This window comes from Lepidochelys kempii, chromosome 13 (genome assembly GCF_965140285.1).
Source record: "Lepidochelys kempii isolate rLepKem1 chromosome 13, rLepKem1.hap1, whole genome shotgun sequence".
In the NCBI taxonomy this organism is placed as follows: Eukaryota; Metazoa; Chordata; order Testudines; family Cheloniidae; genus Lepidochelys; species Lepidochelys kempii.
In genome coordinates, this window is record NC_136392.1 from 2,447,711 (window position 1) to 2,471,740 (window position 24,030).

General features: G+C 50.8%; 1 protein-coding gene across 4 annotated transcripts in view; it reads right to left on the minus strand.

The window, feature by feature from the left end:
* Positions 1–24,030, minus strand: part of HCK (HCK proto-oncogene, Src family tyrosine kinase) — a 31,690-nt gene that overhangs the window by 1,898 nt on the left and 5,762 nt on the right. Inside the window, exons 1-14 of one of the 4 annotated variants that reach the window (XM_073308866.2) lie at positions 22,102–22,293; positions 21,141–21,195; positions 18,609–18,773; positions 13,657–13,774; positions 12,839–12,881; positions 11,929–12,028; positions 11,496–11,591; positions 10,518–10,621; positions 9,568–9,717; positions 8,580–8,732; positions 7,779–7,961; positions 7,059–7,135; positions 1,594–1,747; positions 1,114–1,245 (exon numbers count right to left, since the gene is read on the minus strand). In XM_073308866.2, coding sequence (XP_073164967.1) covers positions 1,114–1,245; positions 1,594–1,747; positions 7,059–7,135; positions 7,779–7,961; positions 8,580–8,732; positions 9,568–9,717; positions 10,518–10,621; positions 11,496–11,591; positions 11,929–12,028; positions 12,839–12,881; positions 13,657–13,773 — 1,309 coding nt within the window. In that variant the 5' untranslated portion in view covers position 13,774; positions 18,609–18,773; positions 21,141–21,195; positions 22,102–22,293. Of the gene's footprint in view, positions 1–1,113; positions 1,246–1,593; positions 1,748–7,058; positions 7,136–7,778; positions 7,962–8,579; positions 8,733–9,567; positions 9,718–10,517; positions 10,622–11,495; positions 11,592–11,928; positions 12,029–12,838; positions 12,882–13,656; positions 13,775–18,608; positions 18,774–21,140; positions 21,196–22,101; positions 22,294–24,030 lie in introns of those variants that run through there. The other 3 variants (XM_073308865.2, XM_073308867.2, XM_073308868.2) reach the window with 3 other exon arrangements.

Below are 24,030 nucleotides of genomic sequence, written 5' to 3' on the forward strand. Positions count from 1 at the left end.
GTATTAAAACAGGTGTTTTCATTTTGATTTTTAACAATCCCTTTAGGAAGTGTGATCCCCAGACACAGGGACAGGAAGAAAACACAGGAAGAGGGGGTGGGGATAAGCCCCTATACCACTACCTGGGAAAGGTACAGCAATCAGAGACAATGACATTCAAAGCAGTATTAACATAATCATTTTTTATCCCAATAAGAGAGATCAATTATGAAGTCCAGTTCTGCGTAACACTCCAAAAATAAATACCATACTCTTCATTTAATAGGCAGCAAGTTTAAAAACAAACAAAAGGTAATTATTTCTTAATACAACACACAGTCAACTTTTGGAACTTGTTGCCAGGGGATGCTGTGAAAGCCAAAACTATAACAGGGTTCAAAAAAGAACCAGATAAGTTCATGAAGGACAGGTCCATCCATGGTGTCCCTAGCCTCCGTTTGCCAGAAGCTGAGAATGGGCAACAGGGGATGGATCACTTGAGGATCACATGTTCTGTTCATTCCCTCTGAAGCACCTGGCGTTGGCCCTGAATTTCAAAGGTGCTGACCATCCACAGTCAGTGGTGCTAAGCATCTCTGAAATCAAGCCGTGTTTCAAGCTGGGTGCCCAGAAGTGGAATCACCTAAGTTTAGTGGACACCTTTGAAACTACAGACCTTAATTTCATGGCCCTTTCTCAGTCTCTAAAACTGGGGCTGCTGCTTTGGGCTCTGTGCACTTTGATGTCTGCCAATTTCAACTGGAGTGTATTTTTAGGCTATAAACAGTGAGTAATCAAGGTTAAATTAAGAGCACCAGCTGGGTTTCAATCTTTCACACCATCCAGTCTGGGCTGGTACCTGCCCAAACAGCAAACGTGGATGAATGAATAATACATGTTGGTCAGAGATGTGACCACACCATGCCCAGGGTACTCTGCCTTTTACTTCTTGTTCCAAGGCTTTGTCACCTGGAACTCTGTGCTCATGACCCTGTCTTCAGATGCTGCTCCCCAGCTTTTGTGGTTCAAAGTTCTCAAGGCACCCTTCCTTCCCTGATACCGTTCTAACTTCAGCTAGAAGTAGATTATATGGACAAGCCAAGAATAGCATATGGAGACATTTCAACTTCCTACCTGGGTATGGGGTCCGCCCATAGGTAACTATCTCCATCAGGAGGATTCCAAAGGACCAGACGTCTGATTTTATAGTGAAAGATCCAAAATTGATGGCTTCTGGTGAAGTCCATTTAATGGGAAACTTGGCACCTGGCAAATAGATCAAAATTGTCAGGTGTAACTCACATGCCAAGCGGTCAGAAGTGAGGCACATAGCAAGATAAGTAACTAACAGAAGGATGTATGGAGATGCAAGTTAAGTAGCCTCCATGTTACATTAACCTATGTGGTAACTTCTTCCACATGTCCTCGACATGCAAATTACGCCAACTCAGACTCCCGTGTACATGGGTAGGTAGGTGTAAGAAGGCCTAAGGGAGTCTAAGTTACACCATCTTACACATCACCTCTGAATTTGGCCGTCCATGTGCATTTTGTCATGCCTATTAGGTTATGCAAGCAGCATTTGTGCATGGCATCCACAGCAGCTCTCTCTACCTTCCCGGGCCGTGTACTCGTTATCCTCAATGATTCTGGCCAGTCCAAAATCTGCAATCTTGCACACCAGGGTGGCTGACACCAGGATATTGGCAGCTCTCAAGTCCCTGTGGATGTAGTTTCTCTGCTCAATGAAAGCCATTCCTTCCGCAACCTTTAGAAAGGGGAGAAAGTGTTTGTGAGCCACAGAAACAGACCTTATCCATGGGCACCATGAAAGACATTAGCTGATCATTAACAAGCACCTGGAAATCAAGGACTAGAACAATGAGTGCGCAGTGAATCCTCTCTCTCTGGGAAGAACTGCGGTGACAGACTAAATCCCTGTCCCCTAAGGAAAGGGTTGTTCATTGAGCTTCAAGACAGGGGATCAATGAAGGCAAAGACCAGGATTCTGGGTGGCATTCAGCCCTCTGCACAGGGTCAACATGAGGCTTATGCACCACTTACACGCATTGTGGGGAGATGGCAGAGGACAGTAGCTGATGAATTGAAGTATCAGAACCAGACTTTGCAAATTTCCATGAACTGGAAGCTGGGATATAACCTGTTCACCAACCGTCATGCACATGGACTCACACAAACATCCATGAATTTGCCAGCACTCACACACGAGCTAGTGCGCACATCATCATAACCCAAATCTGCTGCCACAGGCCCTCAACTCTACTATCAAGACCTGTGGGACTATACTAGGCTCATGTCTGCTTTTAAGCTGCCTCAGCGATAATCTTTTTCCAAATCTCACTATAACTGCACACGTGGAACCATCTCTGCTGACCCCCCCCGCCCCAGTACATGAAGAAGAATGTAAGTGAGAACATATACAGATCTCCCATTAGCATGGAGAAACTCCATAGAACTGAGAGCAACTTTCCCAGAGCCTAAACATATATGAGCACAGTTCTCCCTCAGACATCTCTCCCATGGAGTTCAGTGGATGTGGTGCCCGAGATGTCTAACTGGAGAGTGGGAATTTTAAATTCAGACTTGCCCATAGTAGCACTGAATATTACATCTAAATAACAGGTTTCAGAGGAACAGTCTTTGAGAGCGTGAGGCACAAGCTGTCAGCATAGTCTGTGTGGTATGTAGATTGTAATGGATTATAACACTCCCTTGTTATCTGACCATGCTCATATGGGGAGAGCCCAGTAGATGGCACTCGCCTCAAACAACACAGAACGCTCATCAAGAGGCACTCAGACAGAGCAATGGGAGCAGGCGGCTACAGAGAATGGGACACTAGGAATAGACTATGGAGCTGGAAAGGAAAGAATCCATGGGGATGAAGTATGCATACTGCACTTGCTTACCCCTGTGGAGAATCTGGCCCATAGAATTTGGGGGCCTAAACTTTCAAATACTTGCACCTGTGCTGTCTATGCAAAAAACAAGTGCCACAGACACAAGAGGTAATTTCACACTCAGGAACCTGTTTGCACCCACAGTTACTCATTCTGAATGTGCAAACGTGCTGCTCACCCAGCTGCCCAGGAGCTATTTGCATGTATTGCTGCCTGTCTCTGGGAAAGCTGGAGGAAATACTAAAGGTTATTACATTAAATACATTTAATACATTAAAGGTTCTAGCTAGGCCCCTTGTGAAGGCTCTGAGAGCCAGGAAAATGACGTGCACAAGTGCATATCTAATTTGCATAGGCATTTACCTGAGGCAGCGTGCTCTAGTACAGAGGTTCTCAAACTGTGGTCCGCAGACCACCAGTGGTCCGCAAGCTCCATTCAGGTGGTCCACGGATAGTTCCCTCTAAGGTGCGCGCCTGGGCGGCCACACACGAGAGCATAAAGGGCCACCCACCTAATTAGTGGAGCCGCACAGGCGTGGCTCCACTAATTGGGTGCCTGGACCCTGGAGAAGACACATGTAAGGTGAGGTAGTGGCCTTCGGAGTAGGTGGGAGGGGGCAGTGGTATGAGAAGAGGGAGTGGGGGGAATTTGGGATGTGCAGGGTGGTGGTCAGAGAAAGAAGTGACTTTCCCCAGCTCCAGGGCTGCGGCTTCCAGGGACACGGTCCTCCTTCCCAGCCTCCGCTCTGTGGCGGGGGAGAGACCCCCCTCCTTCCCAGCCCCAGCTCGGGGGCTGCCATGGCGGGGGAGAGAGGGCACATCCATCACATTAGAAAGGTAAGACTACGGATATTAAAATATGAGTTGTGTGCTTTTATTTGTAGAACAACATTTTTTTAATTATTATGACTTTTTTTATATAACGCTTTTATCCAAAGCGCTTTCCAATAGTTAGCTAACAGTACAAACAACATTTGGAAAGATCATTGAGTGGTCCACCGAGACCCTCAGCTATTTTCAAGTGGTCCGCAAAAAGAAAAGTTTGAGAATCACTGCGCTAGTCCTAGTGGATAGGGACTGAACTAGGAGACCTGGGTTCTATTCCCAGCTTTGCCATCAGCTTGGGCATGACTTTATGCAAGCTATGTCATATCTCTGCCCCTCCCACCTTTAGCTTGTCATTTCGAGGGTAATCTCTCCAGGTCTCAGACACAGTCCAAAAGCCCTGGTCTGCACTAGAAAATTAGGTCTGTTTAACTAAGTCAGTCAAGGGTGTGAAAAATCCCCTGCCCAGTGTAGTTATGCTGACCTAAGTCCCTCTATAGACAGTACTAGGTCGATGGAAGAATTCCTCCATCGACCAATCTACTATCACCTCTCAGGGAGGTGGAGTCCCTATACTAACTAGAGAATCCTTCCGTCAGTATAGTTAGTGTCTACGCTGAAGTGTTACAGCAGAGCAGCTGTGTCACTGTATCATCTGAAGTGCAGACAAGTCCTTACCAGGGGCGAGTCTGCACTTCAGAGACTTTGCTGATACAGCTATACCAGCATAGCTGCACGGCAGAACTTCCTTGCGTAGACACAGTGCATGCTGACAGAAGGTGGTTTTTCTTCCAGCATAACACCACCACCTCCCTGAAGCACATTAGCTATGCTGAGAGAAACACTCTTCTGTCAGCATAGCTGCGTTTACACGGGGGTTTTACTGACAGCTATGCTGGAGAAGGGGTGCGGCTTTTTAACACGCCTGACTGACATAGCTATGCTGGCAAAATTTAGTAGTGTAAACCTGGCCTGTGTATATGTACTGTGCCCACGACCCTGGGACCGTTACCTTGGCTGGCGCTTCTAGCTGCTATTGAAAGAGAAATAATAATACATTTGGATACACAATCAGTTCACTTCACACTCAGATTAGATGCACAACTGCACATCCAACTTCTCTGAAGATCTGGTACTGAAAATGTTATTTCAAAAGCTATTTTCAGGGAGCACTCTGAACTCCTGTGAAATCTTTTACTTTCCTTAGGCTTATTGTCAACCCACTTTCCCCTCTGCTAGGAAACTACTTTTAGACATGGCTTCTGCTAACACACTTGTGCCAGGCAGGGTGTATGGAGCAAATGTTCATTATGCCCCCTTCCAGGAGCCTTGCCCAAGACTACACTAGTCTCATGTTTAAAATGGTTTCCCAACATGGGGTAAAGTGGAAAACAGTTGGAGCCTTGGGGAGCTGGAGAAAGTGCCTGGTGGTTCAAAGCATGAATTTTTGACTGAGTAAAGAATGCCCTGACTGGAAAGCTGCATGGCCCTGCCTGAGTACTGTGGTGTCTGGCAGAAAGGTGTCAGAGATGGAGCCACCAGGTGGCCTGTGGCTTGTAAACCAGATCACCAATACACAGAGTTATTTCTGCTGCTCCTCTTTGAGTTACACACCTGGCAATTAGCTGACTTCGGCCATAATTGTTGTATCCTGGAGACAGGAGAGAGCAAGTCTGGGTGACCAGAAATAAAATGAAAACTTTCTCCCCCGTCCCGCTCTCCTGCTGGTAATAGCTCATCTTAAGTGATCGCTCTCCTTACAGTGTGTATGATAACACTCATTTTTTTCATGTTCTGTGTGTATAAAAACATCTGCACTGCATTTTTCACTTTTATGCATCCGATGAAGTGAGCTGTAGCTCACGAAAGCTTATGCTCAAATTGGTTAGTCTCTAAGGTGCCACTAGTCCTTTTCTTTTTCCCCATCTAGACTCCCACAAAGAAAAGTCACCAGAATCTGTAGTAAATTCTGTGGCCACTAGAGCATAAAACCAAGGGCCTTAATAGACACATTTCAGAGTAGCAGCCGTGTTAGTCTGTATCTGCAAAAAGAAAAGGAGGACTAATTTGTTAGTCTCTAAGGTGCCACAAGTCCTCCTCCTTTTTTTTTTTAATAGACACAGACACCTCCAGATCATGACATGAGAAAAGCTGGGACTGGTTCCCTGCCAGATAGCTGACCAACCGGATCCTTTACAACACTAACCAGCTGCACAGTCCCCAGACCTCTAACTGCCACTGCCAAATTCTCTAGTTAAGGGTTTAATCATCAGAGAACAAACTATTTCCCCTTCAGCCACCACCACACACCTGCTTCTCCTAAGCGTCGCACAGCTGTACTGTGGGGCCCAGGGACAGTTGTGAACAAGTGGCCAGTTGTTCCAGAGAGCAGAGTGAGAACACCAACGCATCAGAGACGGCGCAGGGAAAGGAAACTCACTGGATTATTTCCATGTTTCCTCTCCCAAAGCAGAAAAAGCACCAGGTCCTCCCCAACACCTGCACGTTTTTCTGGGGCGTACGAGGCCTATTTGCATATTCAAATCAGGCTGACAACTCTCCATTGTTAGATCCTGAAGAGTTGGATTCTTCACAGAACCTAGCTGGTCTCTACCCCCTCCCTCATCATCAGCTTTTACCAGGAAGGAACATCCCAGGCAGGGGTTTGCTCACAGCAGGTAACGACCTACAGGCCAAATATTTCTCCTGATCGTTTCAGCTTTTGAATCTAACACTCTTCCTTCCAGTAACACAATTTGGCCTTTTATGCCTCCCAATCGCTTCCCAAACACTCAGCTGTTCCAACTCACACCCCCGATGGAGGTAAGGAAGTATTGCTCTTTGCCTTTTAAAGACAGGGAAACTCAGCTAGACAGGCAGCCTGGCCCTCATCTCACTTACACTTCAGTACTTTACACTGCCCTCAGCAAGAGAAGAGGCAGGCCTCGAGTTCAGGGACTTTCTCAAGGTCACACTGAGTTAAGTGGCACTCCAGGGTTCTTGGTACTCAGTCCCATGCTCAGTACTCTAGACCACATTGCCTTTGAGGTCAAGGGCCCTTCTGCTCTGTAACTACCCCAGTCTGCAGTCTGGCCTCTTCAGCTCACACAGGGCTCACAAACATGCCAAGAGACCAGTTGTTTTGACCCCAAAAGGTCAATTGCTGCAGGAACTTGAGGCCTTAGCACAAAGACCTTCAGCTCAAGCTGGCCTGGCTTCTCTCTCACCACTGGCCACTGAGCACAACTCCATTCCTCCTCCGTGGCTCATGCCCAAAGTAGGAGCAGAAGTTTCTCTGGCCCCCCTTATGCCCTCACTGTGCTCTTTCCTCACCTGGGCAGAGAAATCAATCAGCTTCGGGAGAGGCTGCTTGTTGCCTTCATCGCTTTTCAGGAAATCCAGCAAACTGCCTGCAAAGGGCATGACAGGAAAGTGGTCAGGGCCTGGCCAGCATGTTCTGTCCGTCGCCAAGCCCCTGGGTCATGGCCTGCAAACTTAGCGCACTGCCCACGTCTGCTCAGGGAAACGCAGAGGGGAAACTACAGAACCAGCCTCCCAGGAGCGATTTCTCAATCCTGCACATCCTCAGTGCTGCAGCCAGAAGGATTCAGGCAGAAGATGGGACATCTCATGCTCTGATCCGCGAGATGTGTCTCCTGCCTCCTTTCTGCATGCCCGTGGAGTGGGGTTAGTCTGGGGGGAGGAGGAGCGCTAGCTCGACTCCATGGGTTTCTCATGCTTCTTGCCTTTTTCTTTGTTCTCTTCCTGTCATTTCCCATGCACCTTCCCTCTTTCCTGGCAACAACTGTTATCACATACTTCCAGCCATGAACCGTATTCTGGCCAACTGCACGTGGGCAATGCACTCCTCCCAGACTGAGGGACAGCATGTGTGGAGGGGTACGGGCAAACCGTGTCTGCCTGGAGCTGCCAAGGAGCATACCTCGCCTACCCCCAGGAGGGCCCTGAACAGTGTTACCACCTGGTATTAGTGTACTCGGGGCTCCACCTCTCCCTCTGCCCCAGAGGCAGGTCAGCTGGGGGGGAAGTTACCTTTCTCCATGAATTCAGTGATGATGTAGATAGGCTCTTCCTTGGTCACCACCGCGTGCAGCTTCACCAGCTTGTCATGCTGCAGGCTCTTCATTAGGTTTGCTTCTGCCAGGAAAGCTTCCACTGACATGCTCCCTGGCTTCATGGTCTTCACCGCTACTTTGGTGTGTTTGTTGTAGGTGGCTGGAAGGGATAAGAGGACACTAGGATGCTTCAAGGCCATTCCCAACCAGCCTGGGGCTGCTGACATCACTAGCTGCTTTGAGAGCAAAACTGTACAGGGCTTCCTCTCTTCCAGTGGCCATGGCCCTGTCCCACTCTGCAGTCACAGATCAGGCCTGTTCTAGTTACAGCTCAGGAACCTGATGCACGTGCTAGCACCCCTGAGGCTGCTCATCTCTCTTCCTCCGCCCAAAGTGACTCAACCCCTCTCAATTTGCACCGAGGCTTCTCTGCCCTGGGAGATCATTCGATTTCACAGGCACGACCCTGGTTTGTATGGACACAATTGCTACATGAAGGCTGGTGGCTAGACATATCCTTCAGTGCTCTTCCACCTGCACCTGGCCCAGCCCTGAGAGGCAAATCATAGGAGAAAGAAAAGCAAAATTTGGTTTCATATATCCAATTATTCAAATCCTCCCTTCTCTGCAGCTGGAGAGATCAGTTATTTACCTGCCTCCTTCCAGTGGCCTCCCTTTCTCATTGCCTACTATATCCCTCACCTCTTGCCTTCAGAGCCCCTTCATCATTACCTCTTCTGTCTTCCCTTTCCCCTTGACCCCCAATCCTTGCTCTTACCCATCCAGACTTCTCCAAATTGCCCAGCTCCCAGCTTCTTCTCCAGCTTCAGGGATTCCCGGGGGATTTCCCAGGCATCTTTCTCCCAGGGTTTCTGTGGCTTTGGCGCAGCACAGGGGAAAGTGAGCTTCTGGCACAACCCATCACTTTGGTCTGAAAAAAGAGGAACAAGATCTACCAATCAGGATCAGTCTTTTCTGCCAGGCAGGATGAGACCGGGCTACAAAGCTCTGTGCCAGCGTTTCAGCAGGCGAGCGGCTCCTCTCAGGCTAGTAATAGCATAAGGGCCAGTGTAGATGCAGGGGTTTTCACCACACGCAGAATTTCACGACTCACATAGCAGCCGGCCACATAAATAATGCCATTCAGTCCAGCCCTAAGGACTGGTTTTGCTTTAATGGGATAAACGTTCATCCGTATGGCATGTGACCTCCAGTGTGAAGTCCCCCCTATGCACTAAGTAGGAATAGGTCAGGAAGCTTCCCCACAGTGCCCGGCATCCTGGGATTTTGGAGTCCGGGGAGCACAAGCCACTTCTGGAGTGTGGGGAAGTTTCCGACGGTGCCGCTCTCCAAGCCTCTGCTCCTGTGTGCAGATTGCTAGGTATGGGGGTAGTTTGGGGATGTGGACGCCTGCTGCTAAGAACTGGACTACAGCCAGCAAACTTATGTCCTAGAGCATCCAACCGGCTGTCAAGCATGAACAATTTGCAGGCACCAATGACCAGGGCTGGATTCAAAGCAGTAACCTAGAGGTAGAAGAATCCATAACTGATAGACGGCCCCTAAAACGAAGGAAAGAAACCAGGAACGGAGCCCTGACGGGCAGAGAGAGGGAAAGAGGTAGCAGGAGCGAGGAGATGCTGCAGAGAGACAAGGCTCCAGGGAAGCCGCCCACCCATGGCGATAGCAAGGCAGCCCGGGGGCAGCAGCGTGTATGAGCAGCACTTTCTCTGTGAAGGACCCAGCACGGGTGACATAGGACTCACTCTGATAGTGGCTGACCAGATCCTGGAGCGTGGCAAAGCTGTTCCGAGGGGAGATGTAGAAGCCACCGCTGTCCAACGTCCGGATCTTATAGTGCTTCACTGTGTCTCCATTTTGGGAATCAAAGTCTCTCACAGACAAGGAGTAGCTCCCTGATTCAAGAGACAGACATGCAAATGGAGACTCCAGGGGTACTGGCAGGCCCTGTTGAAAGTGGGTAGCTACAGGCTCCTTGTTCTGTAGTGCTTCCACACTTGCACAGGTTACCCCCGTAATGCCAGCCTGAGCTCCCCTCCACGACACCACTGCCTCCTAGTGTGGACTGCCCATGCCACAGCGACCTCCTCACCATGCAACCCAGCTCATTGCTGCCAAGGGCAGCTAGTTCAACAGCCTGCAGCAATGCCCAAGGGAAAGTAGCTCTGCTAACCGCTCCTCCCTTCTCCCCTAAGTGCCCACATCCCTTTGTCTGTTGTAGGGATTTCCAGAAGCATGGCGGTGGGATTTCTAGGCTGACACTCAACCCCCTACACAAGGAAGAGTTTGCAATGGGCTTGTTTATTGAAGCACTGAGCTGAGAAGCGGATAAACTCCGCCCTCCCCGATCATCCGTTCCTCCTAACCTCAAGGGGCGTGTCAAATGGGGTCATTTCCTGCAAGCCTACCTCTCCCACATGGATTAGGTTATTTTGCAACATTGTGGGTGACAGCGATACGTTAGCAGAACTAACCCTATGTTCTGGTAGCAAGAGGAATCGAGTTAGACACCCAGCGCAGAGAGGGACTGGCAAGGGGGAACTTTCAGACCGTTGTTCATTCCCTGCCTGATAACTGCTGCTTTGTCTGGATCAGGATCACCCACCCCCACCCAACCTCCTCCTGCCCTGTCCCAAACAGCAGAGGCCTTCAATTCCACAAGGGGCAGCACCCCCTCTTCTGCCCCCTTCATTACCTCGGGTTGTCTCGCTGTCCCGGATCATGAAGGACCCAATCATATTCCCCGGAGCGAGGAGGTGACGCTCTGCATCTTTCCGGCTGACTCCTTTGAAAAACCACCTGTAGGGTGAAACCAGAGCTGACCCCTGCCCCCTGCGCTGAGCACGCAGGTGGGTTCCCAGGCTTTCTGCTTCTCAGACATTCCTGAAACTCTGCCCACTTAAGCCTTTCCAGGACAGACTCAAGCTGAGGGTGACGGTGAGTCAGGGGAGACTGCTGGACAAGCAGCCTGCTTTGCCATGGTGTTTCTACAACACAGCACTGCTTTGTCAGGGTCATTCATGTGACATGGCAGTTACAGCTCCCATGTCTCCATCACTGGGCTGCAAAGACCCAACCCCCCATTACCTATGCTTTGGGGACTCACCATGGCGTCTATGTCATGCCTTTCAAATGGATCTCCCTGGCACACAGGAACAGGAAGGAGGCTTCCTGGGTGATCTCTCCCCCTGGCCTCACTTTCTCCTCTGGACTCTGAACAGCCAGGTCAGGGCCACAAAGGGTTGGGGGGCTGGAGCCCACATTTAACCATCCCTTCGGCACTCCGGGCATTCCCAGCCCCCTAAAGGAGTGCGTGGTGGAGAGAGACCAGGGCAGAATTAGGGCAACTCATTCTCTGGGGTGTATGGGGAAGGGCAGGGAAAGCTTATGGTTCCCGTGAAGGAGGAGAAGGAGTCTGTGGGGAAGTGGGAAGCAGAGACTCTGGTGGCCAGCCCCAGGTCTGTCTCTAGGCAGGAGAAGAGTTTAACCTTCCTGGAGATGCAGCAAGCAGAAGCAGAAGATCAGCAGAACAGAAATGGGAAGGTTACGCCCGAAAAGGCAGCGAACGGCAGACACGATGGGCAGCGGAGTGCAGGTTATTCAGCTAAAGAGGGATCTCTGAGGTTATCCCTGCACAGAGATCCTGCCCCACCCAAATGAATGGCAGACTCACTCTTCTGTCTCCAGGGAGTTTACCCGGGCAACGTAGTTACTAGGGATGTAGCCTTCTTGCCCAGTCAGTGCCTTTGCTCTCCACCACTCTCCTGACCTGAGGAGAGACAGACATGACATTGCTCCCATCACCCGACATTGCAATGGGAGTCTGAAGTGCATTTCCGTCCTCCCTACCCCCAAAGGCAGCACTTCTAAGGCATCTCTGATGACCTTCTAAGGCCACTCCAGGCGAGGCAGCCTTGTAGCAGAGGAAACTCTACAGGCTCAGAAGCCTAGAGAAGAGTAATCACAGGGAATAAGCCTTCAAGGCTCCCCAGGACCCACAGAGCCAGCTGCCAGGTGCTCAAGAAAAACAGGCTAGTCTTACGCCATCACTCATTGAGCCTCAATGCCTTCCACTCCCGCAGCCAGGGAGCCGGGGCTGCACTTACTTCTCCAGGACCTTCAGCTGGTCTCCTTTTTGAAAGCTCAGGTCGTCACTGTGTATCGCTTCATAGTCATACAGGGCCAGGACGATGTAGTCATCGGAGCCTGCAGGGAGGAACACACACCCTGTCCCTCAGAATGGCAGAAGAGCTTCTCCTGGGCACAGGTAGTGGGGTGGGGGGGAAGCAGTTGACTCAGACACAAGACACCCTCACCCCTCTCTGTCCACAGGTCACGGGGACCCTTCCATTATTTCAGTGGATCCTTCACCTGGAGGGGCGACTGGCTGTGGCCCCTGGGAATTCAGCTTCCATGCACATTCAGTCCTGGCTGACCCCACACTGTTTCCCCTGATGGATTCCAACCCGGACTAGCCAGGATCAGGCCCCTCTGGTGGGTCCTTCCGAATTCACCCAGCCAACCCCATTATAACAGCGGAGTCCCCTCCACTCGAATAGAAAACACAAAGCCAACAGCAAAGCGCTCGTCTCCCTCACAGTAACGTACACACTCGTGCCTTCCCTCCCCACACACAAACACACTCGTGCACAGCAGGGGCAGGGACTGCAGACCTGGGGGAGGCCCCATGGGGGGATAAGGATTTATGTACCTGTCTGTTTTCGAGTTTTTGATGAGCTTGGGATATGCCTGAGCATCCAGAGGCACAACACTGAGCCTATTACAGTTGCTGGCACCCAGGACCCAAGTGGAATCTGAACCCAAGTTCTCAAAGGTGAAAGGCGGGTGTATTACACGCAACACTCAGACAGCTCGTATCAGGGAGGGGTCCAACCAGGGCACCGGAACAGATCCTCTGCTCTCGGGGAGTTTGAACCAGATCTGAAGCCTGCAGCTCACATTCATCTCCTACGCTCACTCTAACACAGCTGCCTGCAGACCATATTTTATACATACCATCCGCTGTGTGGGGCTGAGTCGTGCTGGAGGCGTTATTGCTCTGGAAAGCAAGACGGGGAGGGGAACGGTTAGAGTATGAAGTCCCCAGACGTCACACAGACCAATCACTCCCCTGCAGAATGGAGATGGGCCATGGACGGCACTGGAGACCATGTGGAAAGGACATACTCAGGGAGACTGGGCTCAGCAGAGCTGGGAGTTGCACCATGAAAGTCTGGATGGACAGCGGGATGGAGCACACGCTCCTGTGGGGAGCCACAGCCATCACCCCCAGCAGGACAGCCCGTTATGGATGACGAGCTCCTGCAATATTTATATTCTCTCTTTAACCCATTCACTGCTGACCTCTAGTGGAACCATGACCTTCATCTCCTCCTCCTCCTCTTCCTCCCTCTCAAGTGTCTTCCTCCTTCTCTGACCCCTTCCTCTCTTTTTCATTCTCCATTAGCTTCTTCATTTCCATCAGCTTACCCTCTTGCCTGACCCTGGGAAGGATTGCAATACATTTGCATTCCCAACCCAGAATAAACCAGCATTACCCCCCAAGCCACAGGCACAGTGACAAGTAGACTCCTTCTGGTATGCTGGTCCCAGATGCCCCAAGAGCAGGTTATCCTACTGCCTAGGTCAAATCCAAACAGAAACATTGGCTGGTGGTGGGGAAAGAGATTCCATAGCTCCCTTTTCTCTCCTTTAATGGCTGGATCTTGCACCTCATTTCCCTTTGCCCCTGGTCTTGACCCATCAGTAAATACAACAGCAGCAGGACCTTCCCTAGCGTTCAGAAAGGAATTTCCACTGACATTCCCACTTACTTTCTTGTTAGTGGATGTGGGGTCTTTCACATAGTGGGGCTGCAGGAAATTAGGGCTAGAATCAGCTTTGAAGTCCTTGCCATGCACTCTGGCATCCTTGGATTTCACACAGCCCATCCTGCAGTGGAAAGAAGAGAAAGAAAGATAGTTTCTCTGGCTCAGTGCTGCACAGAAAGGAAATAACTTTAACACTGACAAACCCATGTTCACGCCTACATAGCCATCAGCACACCCTATTAGGCCCCCACTCATCTAGCCTGCTCGGTCACCAGCAGCAGCCAGTACCAAGTGCTGGAACCCCAAAAGGAACAATGACAGAAAAACCAGCCCAGAGGAAAATCCCTCCCTAACCCCAGGCAGTTCGCGGTTGGCTTACATAATACAGCAGGATTATTATCATGACTACTTCCAAAGGAGCCCAAAGACATGGTAGAAACTTCCCCAAAAGGAAGGAATCTTGACCCCAAGGAGCTTACAAAATAACATTAGACAGGACTCAAAGAGAGGAAGGGGGAGGCGTGAGGGGTCTCAGCAGGAGGATATTGTGGTTACTCAGGAAGGGCTAGAACATCATGGTGAAACAAGGAGATGTTTTTAAATTTGTTTTATTCAGAGAAAAGAGAGGTCTGAGTTGGTGAATCTCACGAGGGCAGCACAGCGAAGAGGGGCCTGAAGGAAGGACATGATGGAGGAGAATTGGGGGCCTTGCAGCCCGAGCATGCCATGCCAAGGGAGCACAGGAGGCACCCGGAGACAGCTGGGGGAGAAGTGACAAATGGCATATGGAGGCCAGCACCACTGGCAGCGTGGGGGAGGCAGGGAGTGAGGACACCCTGGCTTGCAGGGCGGAGAGACAACTCCCCAAACAGCCACAATCACAGCCCTAGCAGCGTGCTCCCGGACATGGCCACTGGCATTCCCACTTGGGAGGACCTTTGGGGACCGAGATACCAAGAAGCCAAACACCAGGGCTTCTACTCAGACAAGACCCCCACCGGCCCAGATCCTGAGCGATACTGAGCAGCCGCAGTGCTCATCAGCTTTCAGTGGGAATCGCAATCGCACAGCACCGCTGCAGATGCAGCCCTTTGAATTCAGTGCAAGTTCCCCTCAGTGAGGGTGGTAGGACTTGGCCAGATAATGATAATCCTTGTTAAGGAAAAAAAAAAGTCTTTGTGGTTGCCAAAGTACCCTCCAAACACTAGTTAATCTGCACCCCGTGTGGGAGGGAAGGACACGCACACGGTTGATCTCATGAACACTCCAACGCCCACGAGAGTAACAGGTGCTCAGCACTCTGGAAATTAGTCTGCAAGTCACCTGCTCTGCCACACGCATCCCCCTTGCAGCAGTGCCTGGGCTTGACCCTGCTTCTCCCACTCCACAGCTCAGCAAACTGCATGGGACTTTCTGGGCCTCAGAGTCCGGGGAAGTCAAAACTGTATTCCCTATCTCTTGTTCGTCCAAGCTATACCCGTGACTGTACAGCCTTACTCCAGGCTCACTGCTGTATGCTCAGAGTCTTCATCTCACTTGAACTGCATGCTATTTTGAATCATATTTCACCAAAGACAGCCGCGTTGTGGCTGCAGTCATAGGCTTGAGGCAGTAGAGTAGCTGATTAACTGTGTTTTAAATAGACATAGGACCTGAGCCACAGAATTCAGATGCAGGCCAAGATGTCCCCACAGTTCAAGGACTTTCACGCCAAGGGCTCAGCATTGGTCTATTTGTGCAATGGTGTTGGATCTAAAATTTGTATTGAAACCAATGGCTGGGGGCTTGCTTAAAAAGAAAACCTCAATGTAAAATGTCATTAAGGTTTCATGTCCGTCCTGCTCCCACCTGCAAGGTCTTTCCACAAGTCAGGATTTCCAGGCGTCGTGCTGTAATAACTGGGGTCTAGCAGGGCTATCACCACAGGAGTGACGTTCTGGAACAGCCTTCCCAAAGAAGCAGTGGGGGCATAAAACCTGACTTGTGATAAGACTGAGCTTGATAAGATGATGGTGGGGATGGTAAGATGAGATGGGCCACATGCCATTGCAGGCAATCCGTGACTGCTAGTAGCAAATACCCCCAACGGCTGGAGATGGGGCACTAGATGGGGAGGGCTCGTAGTTACCACAGAGAATTCTTTCCCAGGTGTCTGACTGCTGGATCTTGGCTGACACGCTCAGGGTCCAACTGATGGCTATATTTGGGGTGAGGAAGGAATTTCCCCCCAGTTCAGATTGGCAGAGACCTTTCCTCTGCAGCATGGGGCCCGGGTCACTTGCAAGTTTAAACTAAACTAGAGTAAATGGTGGATTCTCTGTAACTTGAAGTCTTTAAACCATGATTTGAGGCCTTCAGTGACTCAGCCAGAGGTCAGGGGTCTGTGACAGAAGTGGGGAGGTGAGGGTCTGTGGCCTGCGATGTGCAGGAGGTCATACTAGATGATCACGATGGTCTGTTCTGGCCTTAAAGTCTACCCCAACTGTGAGCTCAATAGTTGGAAAGTGGGAGGTTTCTAAGCTGTCACAATGACTGTAAACAGAAGCGGTGCAAACAGGAGATTAGTTCTAACAAAAAGGTCTCCTGACACCATGCAAGCACTGTGTTGAGGTCATGACTGGTAAAGAGAAGAACGGAACAGGAAATCAATGGCCCAAAACTAGTGCATCAGACATTAGTCCTAACTGGGGGACAAAATAACGAGGGGATGGGCTATTCCACCAATCACTCTCTTGTGGGGGCTGTAAAAAGACACTTTGGGGAGAACCAAAATGAGAAGGGTAGACTGACTGAAAGCACCATCCTGGCTACCACCCTCACAATCTCCTGGGACCCCAGAATCCTCCAATGACATTGCCACCTCCCCCAGCTCCCACTAAATCCCATCCACCACTTGGAACGCGAGCACTGCTCGCGTCAGGCCCAAAGGCTGTTCCAGCACCGTTTTTTTCCTTTAAGAGCCAGAATGGCATTCTGGTACTTCTGCTGGTCCTCGGCTAGGTAGCTCCTTTCCCCTCCCCAGAAGGGGAGCAAGGGGGCTGGAGCCACCAGGAGCCCAGGCATGTTGGGAGCCAGGTGGCAGGGCCACTCCGAGAGCAGCACACCAGCCCCAGATCCTCTCTGCTCCCTCCCAGGGCCTCCTGCTGCCCTGTATTGGAGCACTTATTTATTGTTTTAGGCCTGTAGCACAGAATGTGCGACTTGGGTTCCTGCTACCACCCCTCCCTCCTGTAGCCTCTTCCTCCCCCACTTTATTTCTTCTCCTTCCTCTCTCTCTCCTTTTGCCTTCTGTTTAATGGGAGTCTGGCTCAGTCCAGCCAAGACAACTGCATCTTTTGCAACACTGCTGGGAGCCTGGGACCAGTAGAGCTAAAAGCAGTGCCTTCAACAGCCTGGCATTGGTACAAGTTTGCCAGGTCTCCAAGTGGCTGTTAAGCCTGTGTGCTGGGCCAGCGTTCGCTAGCCATGAGAGCGCAAGTATGAGTCTGCACCGGAGACAGATGTTGCATTTTCTGTCTTTGCTGTTCTGTTCTCTCCACTCTTGTGTGTGTGTCTTGTTTTATCTTACAGGAAACAGGGCCGGACTTTAACAGCAGCAGCAGCAGCTCCAGACCAGTTCAACTCTCTGTTGCTCTTTTCCCCAGAAAGGACTCAGTGGTAGCCATGTTAGTCTGTATCAGCAAAAACAACGAGGAGTCCTTGTGGCACCTTAGAGACTTGTGCCCAAATAAATTTGTTAGTCTCTAAGGTGCCACAAGGACCCCTTGTTGTTTTTCCAGAAAGGACTGTTATTACCATCTTTAACACCATCGCTAAACAAAAAACCAGCTGTCAGATGGGGGTTTCCTTATGAAAACTCTCTACAGCTAATGGAAACAAGGGATATTGTTAAAATGAAACATTACTGAATACTTTACATGTCAAATGCTTTGTTTTCCCTGCTTTTCTGTATCCTTAATGAAAGATTATAAAGATTTTTAATGGTGTGTTTGTCTTGGGGCTAAGCAGCCTGAGGTCACTCAAGCCATGTTTAACTGTGCAGCATTGTACAGCGACAGGATCATGTAAACACCTTTGACTCTCTGGGCCCATTTATTCCATCAAAATTAGTACAACAGTAGACAATTGCTTTGGAAAAAAAACAGACGCCAGAAGGGAGAAAGTCACTCCAACAGCCAGCTACTCTGGCGATATCTGCCCATTGCAGTTCCTTCTGTTGGGAGATGTCGTATGCACCCAGAACAAGATTCCCAGCGTACCCCTGCCCATGGCACTGCCAGAGCAACACAAAACAATACGGGCACGTTGGTGAGTGAGGCCCTGAGAATTACAGGAACAGCAGCCACCTGGCCTAAGGGGTGGCATTAAGGGCAAATTATAACGTAGACACAGAAATCCCTTACACTGGCACATGTAGTATCTGCTCCTATGTGCAGACCCTCCTCCCCCTCCCTCCCGTGACCTGTGAAACACCATACAAGGAATTAAAAGAAAAAAGGAATGAGTGAACGGGGTGGGGGAGGTACATGGAGTACTCCCAGGGCTGAGGGAGTTCAGTGTGAGCTTGATGGGAAATGCAGGTTGGGGGAGCCCATCATCTGATCTGAATTTGCCAGAGGTGAAGGACTTCTGGAGAAAAATCACAGAAGCAAGATGGAAAAGACCCATGAGATCATGCAGTCCCTCCTGATGCCAATGTGGGATTGTCCCCAATTGCACATTCTCTAGGGCTTTGTCCCTGTCTGTAGTTTGCGTCCGCCACGTTCCTTGGGAGACTATTCCACTGCCCCAAGGAGCAATTCCTAACACTCTCAACTTAATCTCTCTAAATCTCACCCCATTACTCCTCATTCTAGTCTCTTGCTCTGCCCCACGGTACCCTCTCCAACCCAGTTTCTGGGTTCCTCATCATCCTTTTACATACTGAGTTAAGTTAGGCAGCTGCCATCCCTCACCCAGCTTTTGTAAACGCTGGGCTTTTCAAAGTTCCCTGTGAAAGGTCAGTGAATCTTTAAAGTGTCAGCAGTGAACGGGCCACAAGAAGCAGAGACGGAGAAGGAGCAGCTTCCTGGTGTCCTGTGGAGACCTCACTCAGAACGAGAGAAAGGAAGTGCTTGGTGCTGCAGACAGAAAGGGAAGAGAACCACAGCATAAGCAAGAGATGCCACGTAACTGATAGCACACACTGCACCCCTCCCACCAGGATGGAGACCAGGAGGTGGTGAGCAAAGCGACAGGGGGTTCTTTCACCAAGAGAGAAGTACAGCTTGGGCCCCATCCTGCAAGAACTCCCTTGGCTCCCAGCAGGAGCTGAGGACACCCAGCACCTCTCAGGATGGAGCTGGTACCTGAGCCGCAGGCGAGGCAGTGAACAGCAAACTAAGAGACGTTTGAAACCAGTTCTTCATTTTGGAAGGAACCTTGTAGCCTGCCCAAAGATATAACTGCATTTCTCCAAACAGCAGAGAGAATCAGGCCCTTCCTCCCTCCCCCCCCCAAAATCTGTTCTAGGGCTCCTCTACTCTGCCAGTACCAACCTCCTCAGAATCCAGGAGAATGTGCCCCTCTCCAATCAGTGGTGCTGGAACTGGGGGTGCTGCTGCACCTTGTAGGTGGAATAACAAACACCAAATACATGGTTTCCATCACCAGCACCCCCCACTATAGAAATTGTTCCAGCCCCCCGTCCGCAATAGATGCTCCCCTCCACTGCTCTACACTGCTCCCTTGTAACACAGGTCTCCTACCAAGGAGCTGCAAAGACCCCCTCCAATGAGCTGTCATGCACCTCATTTCTCAGGTGGAGCTACCAGACTGATAGACACTTGGCACAATCTTTATGAAGACCCCTTTGGGCCCCCTACACTGGGCTGCGGGCAAAGCCCTGAGCAGCAACAGCTTTCTATAAAGGGAAAATAAAGTCCCAGCAGAGGGACTTAGAACACAGGGCAGAGTCCCGGCCTCGATGGCTCATTCTGACTGCGTGTCTGCAAGCCAGCTTCTGAAGTCCTTACTCAAGGAGTCAGTGAGAGCTTTTTGGGATACCCCAACCGGTGGGTTTGGCCCTGTGAGTTTTATGCAGTTAGAAAGTACTAAATGTTTGCTTTGTAACTCTCAGTAGTAGCATGGATGGCATCTTCCCGATAGCCAAAGGACAGTGGTTTTCAACCTGTGGTCCGCAGACCCCTGCAGGTCCACAGACTATGTCTAAGATTTCCAACGGCTTCCGCACCTGCATTTGAAATGTTTTAGGGGTCAGCAAATGAGAAAAGATTGAAAACCCCTGGGCTAGGAATCTGCTTACTAGAGACTCTATTTTTACTTTACTGTTTTCTTTCATCTCCACTCTCAACATGTTTGGGTGCATTTAGTGTCAGCAAAAGGGTCCAGATTAACAGGCCTGGAGATGGAAGGAGTCCTCTACCCATAGGACAGGTCCAGCATGCGAGGAGGTACCATGCAAGCTTCCCCCATACACTGCTCAGCCAACAGGTCACAGGCCTGTTCAGTACAACACTTCTGTGACGAGATATAACTATTAGGAACTGGACTGAGAGCTTCCTTCCCTTCATTTTACCATGGTGTGACTTTTCTCTGTGTCCATTTTCATAATAAATGGAGGGGTATTTAAAGGTGCCCATTCTCCATATTGCTATCTAGAAGCAGGGATGTTATGACTCAGTACTATGAGTTAGCATTATATTTTCCAAAGCTCAGCCTCCACTTTCTGCAGGCTCAAAATTGAGAGAGCAAATATTTGGAGATGGATGGCTTGCAGATCTTGTAGTTAGCTGTCCAGCTGCTAACTTCTGCACATGACAGTCACTAACCTGGGGGGCGGAATTGGAGTGCAGTTTTTCAGATGCAAATTCTACCTCCAAATAGGGAGGCCAGGCTGAACCCCTGCTGTAAATTTGGGGCTTAATTTTGTACGGTTATGTGAAGAAGAGGCCGGGGTCTGGGACAGCTATTACTGCTGGAATTGATAGTCATTGTACTGGAAGTCCAGCTCTGGCTCCAGCCCGAGACGCTGCCTTCACCATGAGCGAGGGTCTGAGAGGAAGATACGTTCTAATTACATTTCTTTCTGGAGGAGGAGAGGGAAAGAAAACATTTATTTTTCAAAGTCACCACAACGTGTGAAACGCTGGAGCCAAATTCATTGTCGCGTCACTGAACTGAAGTCAGGAGTTCCACCAGCAAGGACGAAATTATTCCCAGACCTGTAGCAATAACAGAAACCCCGTGTGATGTAACGACACTGCCCGCCTCAGAGTGTGGGAAGCCAAGCTCCAGTTGTAGATTTGGGGCACTGCACACTGGAGGAGTGTAGCTGGTTGTAAGTGGGGGGGGGGGGGAGATGATTAAGAGTTGCCAGTACCTAACTCTCAGGGGTTGCACACACATCAGCAATTTTTAAGGGGACCTAAATCCATGTGTCAACATTTCAACTATTTTATTTCACACATGGAAAAAAAACCCCATACCTCAATGCTGATAACTTCAGTTCCTTCTCCGCAACCTGGCAATTACCTTCAGTTCCTGAATAAAAGACCACAGGGTATGAAAAGTCAACCTTCAGTTCTTGAATTCATAAATAACCTTCCAACACACTCCAGGTGGTCTATTTGCAGGCATCCAAATAGACAGTGTCTGTGTCTGCACATTCCCGGCCACAATCTTTACTTAAACGGATTAAAGGGAATGAGATGGGAGCTTGCCCTGAGGACAGGTTATCCCATCATTGCCCTGAACCATTGCTTGCACCTTACGTTGAAGAAGCTGGTACTAATCAAGAGTGGAGACAGGATAAAGTTAGACCAGCCGTTACCTGCTCCGCTCTGGCAATCCCTCGGTCCCTACCCCACTAACCTTTGCAAACACCCGCGCTGGGAGCCAGCCACAGCTTCCCACTCAACTGCTTGGCACGCACAGAGCTGCGTTTCGTCCCCACAGCGCTTTCCAAACATTCAGCGATGACTCTGCACCGCGGCCTGGCCAGACACTTGGGTGACTTTGGCAGCCACGTTCCCTGGGCTCAGCAGTGCAGGGCGCGGAGCCCAGCCTGCCCGGGGAGCCCCTGCAGCCCACAGGGCATCGCACCGCGGTGCACCCGGCTCCCCGGACGCCGTGCAAAGCTCGCCCAGCAGAGCGAGCCGCCGCCCACGCGGCGGGTGGGACCGGGACGCACCTCCCAGCCCAGCCGGGGGCTCGCTGGTAGAGCCGGGGATCGTGCACCGCAGCCGGGGCGCCCTGTCCGGGTCCCCCCCACGGCAACTCCGGAGCGTGGTACCCGGGCTCTGGGGCCGGGACGAACCCAGACCCCGGCCCCTCCCCACTGAGGCCAGCCCCCTGCTCCTTCCCCGGGGCCCCAGCGAGCGCTGCTGGCCGCCCGCCGGGGCGGGCTCCCCAGCTCGCCCCCCGGCCCCGACGGCCGCGCGATCTCACCGGCGCTTGCAGCCGCGAGTCCGCCTGGGGCTCAGCCCCCTTGTCTTGGCTGCATGTCTCCCCGCTCCCCGGAGTGCAGCTGCCACTTTCCTGCTACCCGGCTCTGGGTCCCAGGAGGTCAGGCTACCGGCTCCCCGGCCAGGCCGGGGCCGCTCTGCCCTGAACCGGCTGCTAACTGGACCCCAAACCATTCCCCCGCCCTCAGGAGCCGGTTCTGAGCCCTCCAGCACATGCCCCGCCCACACGACTGAGGCCCCGCCCACCACCACCACATGCCCCGCCCACAGACTTCTAACCCTGCCCTTTGTCAGTTCCGCACCTGTATGGTTCTACCCGACCCTACCCTCCTACTCCGATTCCATTCCAGCCACCGGTCTCTGTCTCTGGGCCCCTGTTCCTACAGCCATCATCTCTTACCAGCAAAGATTCTGGTTCTTCTCCCGTGGACTTTGGCCCCTTCCCCTCGGGGAGCTGGTTGTCACTAGCCCTCAAAGACACTGGGCCTGGCTCCCTGCTCCCTGATACAAGAGTTATGCCAGTATAATGCCACTGAAGTCAACAGAAGGACCTCGGGGTAGAACCAGTGTAACAGCTTCATGTCTAGGGCTGAGCAGCCGGGGGAGAATTTGTGTCATGCTGGGAAGAGGGCATGGTGCACGGTAGGCTGGCGGGAGGAGGCGGAGGGCACAGTGTCAGACTCTGCAGGCCTCTCACCCTGTGACGATTTTGATAAGAGAAATTTCAAACAAAAAACTCCTGAGTGAGATTTAAGAAAATACGGCAGCGCCCTAACAATGACACCACCCGCTGTTCCGGCAAGACTTTGCCCTTCTCTAGCTTCCATCATCTCAGGAGCTTGCTGTGCTCTACAAACCTCAATGAGTTCAGTGGGAGGCTTTAAAAATTACCTTAAAAATGAATCCCAAGTGAATGACCCTTGGCAGCTCCGTGTGGCCTTCACTTTGGCTATTAACGCAACACACACACACAAACCATTCCAAGAAGAAACCATCTCCAGGCCCATACTCAGGGAGCTCGTTTGGAGCTGGAGGCATTCCTAATCACAGAATCAGAGAATAATAAATGCAGAACAAGAGAAACTCCTTCCCATCTGTCCCTGTCTGATTTCTTGGGGAACGTCATAACGTCCCGCTCCCAACCTGAGCTCCCATCTAGCTAAAGGGAGCCAAGCCCTATGGTGTGAATTGGACCTGGAAGTTAGCCAGGATCAGCACACTGCAGAAGCTGTCCCCGTAACCAGTTCTTTAGAGAACGTATTTTCATATTTATGACATAGTCACAATATAATTTGCATGGATGTACTAGGAATTCTCATGGGCTTCCTTGGATTGTAACTACACAAAGCAAACACAATGGAGAGAAATATCTCTGCTCACTCTTGCAGGGGTCTCCTCCCCGCTGCTCACTGTCCCTTTGTTAACTTAATTAAGCTGATTTGGCCCCTCTTCCCAACTCTGACTCTGATCAGAATGTCCACACAACTCTCGCGGCCATATCAGATGTGAATCTCATGGTGAGCCCAAGCTCCTGGGTGTCACCATATCGACCCCAAAACTGTTGTGTCAGTCCACTATCACCAGAGTCTTGGGCAAAGGTGTTCATTTTGTGCAAGACCATCATCCAGGGCTTGACTCTCCATTGCCTTTCTCCCTGTGTTGTCACCGATATCTGTGAAAGTGGATTTAAAATGTTACCATTCTGCTCTGGCAGTGGGGCATCAGACTCCCCAATATGTGCACTGTCCATGGAGTTACTCTGGATTTACACCAGTGCAATGGAGATCAGAATCTGACCTAAAGTCCACTTTGATGAAAACCCCTTTTGCATTATCAGAAAAAAACATTATTCCTTAACATCAAAGGTCAGCAGCATTCCACGGGGTCTGTTTCTAGAGATAGAGCAATGGTG